This window comes from Cystoisospora suis (assembly GCF_002600585.1).
Source record: "Cystoisospora suis strain Wien I chromosome Unknown contig_2527, whole genome shotgun sequence".
Classification (NCBI taxonomy): domain Eukaryota; phylum Apicomplexa; class Conoidasida; order Eucoccidiorida; family Sarcocystidae; genus Cystoisospora; species Cystoisospora suis.
Genome location: NW_027155326.1, coordinates 25,874 through 34,672, shown reverse-complemented (window position 1 = coordinate 34,672; position 8,799 = coordinate 25,874). Strand labels below are relative to the sequence as shown.

Genomic DNA, 8,799 nt, shown 5'->3' with positions numbered 1-8,799 from the left:
CGGATCCTCAACCTTCACCATTTGTTGGAAACACGCTGCCCAACAAGTGTACAGAAACAGCTTCTCCCCCGTAACCGTCGTGACCCAGAAAGGGAAGCAACTGGAGCGGCTCACGGATCACAGCAGCTTGCTCAACAAACTACCCACTGGCGGTGGCTGGCTCGGCGTTCAGACAAATACCAACACTTAGTATGCTAGCAACGGAAACGAGAACCGTCCAGCTGTCCACCAACTCCGGTGACGGTACTTTGCAATAGCACCTGTCTAGTAGCTGCACCTCTACGTTGTCCGTGAATCTCTTCAGGCAGGTTTCCTTACTAGCTGTGTTTTGAAGCCAAGCCGGCGAGGCGGCAGTCAACCCTACAGCCGTTGACCCCCGCCCGGCGTTCGCTGATAGTGTGATTCTGTTCTTTAGGGTGGCGGAGGGAGGTGGCCGTATGTTCGGAGCGTACTCCAGAAGATACTGTGAGAGGTCAATCGCCGTCAACAGCAGCCAATCCAGTCACCAAGGGAATCGAGTCTGTCTTCCTCTATTTCTCACCGTCACTCCTACACCCGGGCGGTAGCCGAAAGCGCCGGCGTGATGGGACACCTATCCATTGTGGTCGATGTCTAGGCCAACAGGTGACATGGCAGAAATCCGAAGCCTCGGGTGCCATCCCCTACGACGCCGTCCATTCTCAGTGGTTGCCAAGAGCTGGACAATGTAGCAAAAGATGTACACAGTGGATAACGCTGCGGACACCACCAAACACGTGCCGTGAAACTAAGGGGACCGGGAAGCCTTCCAGCAAGGGAACCAGTAGAGAAAAGCAGATGGCTCGGTAGCGCTATACGCGGACAACTTCCGCTCAGGTTGTGGAGGGAAGACGCTGCCCGATAGAGACAAGCCCCAATTAATTTACTTTTCGACGCTGAGTGTTTTCAAGATCTTCACATTCTATGACTGTTTCTTTTTCAGTGGGGAGACCACACAAAGCACTGCGAGCCGAAGTGTCTGCAATCTTTGACCGGCTCGCTTACGCTGAAAAACCAAGCAAGTTGAAGTCGGACCATCAAGCTACTGCAGTGCACGGGGGGGTTGTGCCACTCTGAAGTGACGTTGCGATAGCCGGTTTCTTGTGATCGTCGCCAACATCCCGATGTCACTGTTGGCGAGGAAGCGTGTGCTGTCACTCTTACTTTCTTCGGGATGCGTGAACCCGACATCGACGCGGGAATCGGCGAATCTGAGGGACTTCGGGCCTTCGCCGCGCCATCTTCCCTACTCATCTGAGTCTAGGCTCTCTAACAGCAGACACCGAGCTCCCAGCCTGTGCACACTGACACCCCGCAGCGTCCGTTGGAACTAGACAAACTGCACATCAAACATACGCCCGGTTCCACAGTTAGCGCAACTCCGCCAAGCGCCGGGACAGTGTACAGGACAAAGCATCCTCATGCCAATAAGGCCACAGGTTCGTATGCGGAGTAAGTGCTACCGAAGCTCGGTCCAGCTACACGAGCGCGTGAGGCAGTAGACTGTGAGGCAGCAACTCGCGGGAGATCTCCTTCGACCTACGTCACTACGAATGCACTGCCAGCGTCCGAACACTAACCCGTGACACGTGGTTCCTAACAAGCAAAGAACATAATCACAGATCCCCGCTGCCTCAATCCGTTCTCCGTAACACGTCGATCAAATGAAACTGCACGGAAACAGGGCTTCTTTCCGCTGACCTCCTGAGCTCAGAACGGACGGCCACCGGAACGGCTCACGGGTCTCAGCAACATGCTTGACAAGCTACCCGCTGGCCATGGCTGGTTTGGCCTCTAGAGAAATACCCAGCATTGTATGCCAGCAACGGAGAGGGGGAAGGCCCAGCCGTCAAGGATCTCCAGTAACGATACTTGGTAATAGCGTCTCCCTGGCAGCTATATCTGAAGGTTGTCCCGGGATCTCTCCAGGCACGTCTTCTTACTAGCTGGTTTGTGAAGACGAGTCGGGACCGTGGCAGTCAACACTGCAGCCAACGACTCCGTCCGGCGCACGCTAATAGTATTACTCAGTTCCCGGCTATATGCCTGGGTGGTGAAGGAAAGTGCCTGCATATTCAGTAGGCTAGCACGTACTCCACAACAGATTCCGTGGTTGGTGAGTTGTGACCAGCAGCCCGACTAGTAGGGTAGCTTAGCTCCTCTTTTTATATCGTTGTTACACACTTCCACACCTACACCCGGACAATGGACCACCACTCTACCTTGTTCGATGCACGGACCGACCGCTGGCATGGCTTGATACGCATCGTGGTCAGCAACCGTAGGCTGAGGTATCAAATGCGTCGCAGCCGGGGCATCAAGCCGTTGTAATGCAGGAGGAATCTTACCACTCTGAACTATGTGACGTTCCACCCAGCGACGGCTGATTTCCCTGGTTGTCACCAATCTTTCCGTCACCGGTGGGGAGAATGGCTGGCCTGTCACTCTCACTTTCTCTGAGATCTGTCGAGTCGGACATCAACAGCGCAGCCGACCCGTGCAATCTGTGATCCTCGAAACAATCCACATCCCCCAACTTGGTACCCCCACTTCTTCACTCGCTGCGCGCCACGGTTCGGGTTGTTGCTTCAGTCTGCTACAAAAAAGAACGACGCCTTGGAGTGTCAAATGCGTTTCCAAAACACCAGGCGTCACACAGCCATGCTAGCTGCACCTGATCAGGTTGCCACTTCCCAGCATACATGAACAAGGGTCCGCACGTCCGGCACAGTTCGAAAATTCTCGCTGTTAACCTGCCAGCGATTGTCACGGGGAGGAAAGAAAAACCTTTTGATCCACGTGATTACTTTACCCTGAGCACAGACTGCTGGGGGGCACTAGGAGCCCCTGCCTTACAAAGGTGTGTGTTCTGCATGAGGTACGGGGGACAGCTGGCACAACTACTCCGGCGAGACCTGCAGGAGGCACGACTTGTGTTTTCAACAGACTCTTCCGTGACCGAAGGCCGGACTGGACCTACAAAAGCGTCTGCAACTCTTCAGTCCACTGCGCTACCCAGGGTCCTCCGTCGGATATGATTGGGGTGAAAAGTGAGTTCGGCTGCGCTTAGCTCTCAGGACCGTTTCGAGGCTTCCGACGCGCGACAGAGTTGTGCTAGGAGTGAGAACATTCAACCTGTTGGCGAAGATCATGGCCCAAGACTTCCAGTCAATGTAATGCGGAAACTAGACGAGGTACGACTGTTTGCCAGCGCCACCGCTTCTTGTGATTGAGAGGCTGGCTGGCATCCGAGAAGTTCAAAAGTGCCTGACTGACGCGGCGATTCTCCCTCGGAGCAGTTCACACGCCAGTCAGAAGTCTGCGGCCCCCGAGGAAGAGCACGCTTTCGAACAGTGAGAGCACTCGACACTCGCAAAGAGCGCTTCTCAAAGCTTGTTGCGAACGAAAGTAGCCTACCAATGCGTTTTTGCAGGGGCCACACACCCGCGCCACCTGACGACAGAAGGGTCCAGAAACAGGTGGGGGCGCCTGTTTCAGTACATCAGGGAGAGCACACCACTGCGTCACCCGGTCGCGCGCGTAACGCAGAGACTTACTCTCCTATATTTCTGCAACGGAGACAGCATACACACCACGCGACAAGCCACAAAATATCAAATCGACGCCTCTCTAAACTGATTTTGAGGAACCCAGCTGGTTTGCTTTGATGCGAAAAGTGCCGCGTGGCTACGATCGGCTGCTCCTCACCAGAAGTCCACCGTCCGGACATAATCTGAGGGTAACTGGGCGGGGGGGCTGGCCGAACTTTGCTGACGCAGTGCTACTATATTAATCTTCTCTTCTGACGAAAACCTCCAGCTGGAATCTCTTTCTAGCTAGAGTGCTCTCCGCCTGTCTTGTCAAGGCACCGGTCCTGGTGCGTCACACGACAATGATGAGTGGAGCTGAACTTGTGCGTGGCCCCCTGGAAGCGACGGAAAACCGTTCCCCTTGTCAGCGCAGAGCACCTTTACTGAAACATTGACTCCTTCAGGACAGGAGAAAGTGAGCCTTTGCTGTGATATGCGACAAGCGAGCTAAGGACAGGCAAAATGTACGGAGACAGTTAGGGCGTCTCATCAGTTTTGCGGCCGCAGCAGTGTACGTATATAGGACTCGCTTGTGATCACAAAACACCTCCTGATGAGTAAGACCTTAATAGAGCCTCGGGCCCGTCGGTCTGAAAGAGAGTTTCTTGTAGGCCGCAGCAGAGAACGATACTTGCGGGCCGCGCGGTCCGCGTAACACGCAGAAGTCTCTCCGCACTCTTTGCAGGCGTACGGGAGACAGAGCACTTTTCATGCTTCGGGTCCACGCATACAAACGGCCTGGAAAGTTAGCCTAGCAGCTGTTGACAGAAGCGATAACAGCGCTCAAGAACGGCAGGGCATCCACATTCCGTCCAAAGTATCCTGAATACACGTTAGTGCACGACAGCAAGATTCCGTACTCGGACTAGTACACCATAGAAAAAACATAGCTATGCCTATTCAGCACGCGTATTCCTGTAAGACAAGGCATTCTAACGTTCCTGGCAACTCACAGTCGAGTTTATAATCTGGAGAGCGCACAGGGCATGAGGACGCACAGGCACGTCAACGGTTGAGTAGAAGGGGGATTCCTGTTCCACGAAACCCGCACATCAGCGGTCACAACGCAGACGTGACGCAGTAAGGTTGACTCTCCTAGCAAAGTGTGTTCAAAACATTCATTGTCCCCGCTTCAGAAGTCATACTTTTTTGTGCGCTACCCTTCCACGGCAACATAGCTACAGTCACATACAGACTGATGTGCAGGAAAGTGGGCCGACTCATCTGGAGTGCTCCGTGCCCTTCCGATACCCTACATTGGCTCCGGCTCTCGGCTATGCGCGACGAGATCGGCCCTTGTCATGGCCGAGTGCTAGTCGCTGAGGGGTCATTTTGTCAGCCTACAATAGAGACTGTTTCAGTGTGCGTTGCTGTGGCGACTGCCTAACGACTAGCTCTGATAATGGATGCACGCTCAGCATAAGCACGGCTGCAGCAGAAACGAGAGATGTACGCATCCAGAGAGGCAGGCCATCCCGAGCAATACTCATGGTATAGCGGCTTCAGAACCCGTGTTGGCACAGGTAACCGCAACACGAGCAGCGACAGCGCCCCATCATCTCTCCGTCGCGAACCGCCGCCCGACAGCCTGCGTGACCACAGACTACCGCTGGCAGACACCACTTATTCCACCGTCCTTCTCGTGTCTCATCGAGGTCCAGGCTTTAGAGTGTCACATTGCACACCTGGACACTGCTTCACAAGTCAGTTTCCCCAAAAGGTCGTGGTCGTCATCAGCTGTCACCGGGTGAAGAAGCAACCTGCTGACTTTCACCTCGCTGCTTAGCTTTCTGCGAGAATTACAGCAGAATGGAGTAGAGTGAGTGGTCAAAGCAATGAGATACCGACAAAAGCCATTCTCTAGGCTGTATGTCGTCCGTACATCGCTTTTAGGCAATTCTCGTGAACTCGGCGTACTTCGAGTAAGCTCTGCAAGAACCGTGGGAGGCGACGCACAGCACAGAATAATGGAGGCATCCATAGAACAGTGCCGTGCCTTTGTTCACAAGTGCCCACTTCGTAAACGCTCAAGGGAGCAGGGCCACCGAACTTAAAGCTGCTTCTCCGTCACACTTACCTTCACGTAAATCTGCAGGAAGCCACTGGGAGAATCGCCCGCTAGCCTACCAACCAAGAGTTACCCGTTATTTTGAGAAACGGTATTCGTATTCTCGTTGTCTGACGAAGTGGCTTTCACCACGTGACGAACGTCGCACTAGGCAAGCGCCGAGCTGTTCTACAAGCTGTCGCTACGGGCCAGACTTTCTTTCCCCCTACGCTATTCAGCCGGACGTACAACGAAAGCTCGCAGTGCAGCCAAGGAGGCCGCAGTCTATACTGGTCCGGAGGCAGGTACGCCTTTCGTGTTGCCACGTCGCCCTTTTTCATTGTCACTCGTCACCCCTCCTGCTGGGCCTCAGCACACGTGTCCGACAGTACAACTAGCTCAAAGACATATCTCCTGGTGAACTCGGCTGCCCCTTGGTCCGTGATATCCTTTCCCAGCTATCCGTCGAGCTACAGTGAGCGAGCGGCTACGCGTGATGGAGCACCAGCCATAGGTGGGGACATTTTAAAAAGGGCCCAGCGCCTTCGCATGACCAGAAACCTTTCCGGACCCCGACCCGATGCGATTCTATGATACTTGAGAAACCGTGTGAAGTTTCGCATGAACCTGCTCGTCAACACACTAGCTGAAGAGGCGAGGGCGGGAACTGGGCTCGGAGAACAGAAAAAGAAAAAACAACAAACAGTAAACGACCCCCGCATACACCAGTAGATCACATCGCGCCTGGTTTGAACCCTGCACAGAGAGACGTTGGTGAGGACGTGTGCCGCTTACTAGGAGCATTAGCTGTAGGAAACAGTCCACAGATCATCTAGAGCAGAGACGGTGGTATGACCCACGACGCGACGTAATACACGCACAAGCAGACACACCCATAACTTGAGCGACTGATACAAGAGTAAAATCACATAAACCCTACTACAGGCCTACACTCGAAGGCACCTAGCCAACCAAGAGAACACGTCGGTCCGCTCCGGTCATCATAAATGCCTCGGTAAGCGGTAGTTCACATCACAACCCCATTCCTCGAGAGGTGAAAAAAAGAAATCAACATTATGTGGTTCGATCACACTGCGCATTTTTTGCGAGCCCCCTTCAGTGGATCCCACCTCTTCAAAACTAAGGCTAAGGGTGCCGCAGTCGGGATTGCCAGAACGCTCTCACGCGAGAGCAGAGGCTTACTTTCAAGCGAAACTGTAAGACAAAAACAGAGAAGATAAGGAAATGCGCAGATGATATGCAGAACGGTGCAGAATCTTGTTGCTTCGCCAACATTTCAACGCGAAGCTCTTGTTCCTCTGGTTGGACAGTACCCGCGCTGTGGCACCGCCTGCTCTTCGCGGGCTTAGACAGTAGTACAGCCACTGCCACGAATATCCGCGTGGGTGAATCTAACAGAGCAGTCCAGTCCGCGAAGTCAAGGCGATCTTCACTGCTAACCGAGGACAGAAAAAAGGTTTGACCGAAAACCATGGGAGAATCGTGGCCGCGCATCCGACACCGAGTATGGAAGCTTGATCTAACTATGCGGTTTGCGTCCACGAAGCCAGTGGAGCCCTGCAAGTGAACCAGAAGACTCCGCACTTCGCGACTACCATTTACTGTGCCCTCCCCTCCTATGTGGCACGAGATTTGTCGGTTCTCCGACTTGCAAGGGACCAACCAAGGACAGCAGCCACAGTCACAGAGTGATATGGCCTTGTTAACTGCCCTCTCAGCGGACTTGCACGTGAGGTAGCTGTCGACCTTCGGCAGCTGGGTATCGCTGCCCGGTCAAGATCATGATGCAAGACTTTGGCGCCAGGTTGGGGTGGCCGTGCTCTCCAGTCGACTTAATTCAGAAACCGGTGAGCCCAACGGCAACGGATCGCGCCGCCATCCGAACCGCAGTGCCCTTTGCTTCAGGGACCACGAGTACTAGGTCTTTCAGTCAGACACCGCTAGCAAAACGGATCTCCGCATTACCAGCTTACTTTCAGATACGGCTGCGCAGGCACAGGCAACCTCACACATCCTGGTGTCGGTGCCTAGTCCGTATAACTCATCGGAAATCAACGAGCATAGCTAGCTAGCTCGGTCCTCCGTCCCCCGGGGAGCCACACAGAACTAGTTGGCACCGTTGATCGCTTACCAACGCATAGGCCTGCGGAGGGAGGATCAGGAAAGGTAGACTCTTTCGCCACCTAGCCAGACAGTGGTAAACATATATAAAAACTCCCATCGGTTTTCTGTTCGGGGGCGTTGGGCACGAGAGAGTCTGTACAGCCTCTTGATCAACGATGCGGCACAATCGATGGCATTTCCTTCAAGATAGAAGTTGTGGCGAGGACCTGTCTAGTAGACAGCTTTCGTCGGCCCTCTCCTTCGGTCTCCAGGTCACATTACTAGTGCACCACTCACAACGAGCAAGCCCTGCAAAAGAGAGTGCAGTCTTTAAAGTTGAGTTCAGAGTCGGTATCCCCCGTCTTGATGTGCCCCGTCTGGTGGATTGCGTGATCCACGCGCGCTAGTCCTGGTCAGGGCTAAGCATGCTCTGCTCTCACCTATATGCATCTGAATATCACAACCGACTCAAAAGCGTGACATTCCCGGACATGCAGCTGTTCTGTAGGAGCTCAGGCCAAACCAAGCGCGTTGTCCTCTTTCGAAGCCCACAGCAGTGAAGCCTTTCATGAGCACTAGCGCCTGTCACCGACTTTAAGGTAGCTGCATGTCTGAATCGCTCTAGCGCCGCAATGCTGAACACTGCAGGAAAGAAATATGTGTGCTTGCGTGTGGTTCAGCAACCGCCGTGCCTGACTTCCAGTCTTCGCGTCCACTCCACAGGCACTAGCAGTGTCCGCCCGCAGCTGCGCTTTGAAGCTTTCTGCTGAACCCGTTTCTGCCCAAGACACCTCAGATGTCCATCACGTAACTGTAATGCTGCAAGTCCACGAGGTGCTGCACAGATATCTGTTAGTTCAAGAGAATGGCGTCCACGGACGGTACACCAACGAAGCTGGACCGCGACACATGTGGGTGCCGCTACCAAGGAATTCCAGAATGCCCCACCTGCCTTCATGGCCTGGGAGCGTGACCTCTCTCAGGACGGCATGCGGCGAGCAGGGCCACAACCGTGTGCGT

The 8,799-nt window shown here is 54.1% G+C and overlaps 3 protein-coding genes across 3 annotated transcripts in view; all 3 read right to left on the bottom strand.

Annotated features, from left to right (window-relative positions):
• CSUI_005223 (uncharacterized protein) overlaps positions 1 to 1,944 on the bottom strand; it is a 2,373-nt gene extending 429 nt beyond the window's left edge. Inside the window, exon 1 of the mRNA XM_068065401.1 lies at positions 319 to 1,944. Within this exon, the coding sequence (XP_067922628.1) occupies positions 958 to 1,272 (315 nt within the window). The 5' untranslated portion in view covers positions 1,273 to 1,944 and the 3' untranslated portion in view covers positions 319 to 957. The remainder of the gene's footprint in view (positions 1 to 318) is intronic.
• Positions 1,945 to 2,125: 181 nt separating this feature from the next.
• On the bottom strand, positions 2,126 to 6,079 carry CSUI_005222 (uncharacterized protein). The gene has a single exon (XM_068065400.1). It carries the CDS (start codon positions 3,746 to 3,748, stop codon positions 3,572 to 3,574), a length of 177 nt encoding a protein of 58 aa, XP_067922627.1. The 5' UTR covers positions 3,749 to 6,079; the 3' UTR covers positions 2,126 to 3,571.
• Positions 6,080 to 6,172: 93 nt separating this feature from the next.
• Positions 6,173 to 6,843, bottom strand: CSUI_005221 (uncharacterized protein; the record flags this gene model as incomplete). The annotated part of the gene is made up of 1 exon (XM_068065399.1): positions 6,173 to 6,843. A coding segment is annotated over exon 1 (204 nt), but the record flags the coding sequence as incomplete, so codon positions are not given.
• Between the last annotated feature and the right edge of the window lie 1,956 nt (positions 6,844 to 8,799).

Excerpts from the sequence above, each read along its gene's own strand:
- CSUI_005222 (XM_068065400.1), bottom strand. The coding sequence starts at position 3,748 with ATGTCCGGACGGTGGACTTCTGGTGAGGAGCAGCCGATCGTAGCCACG.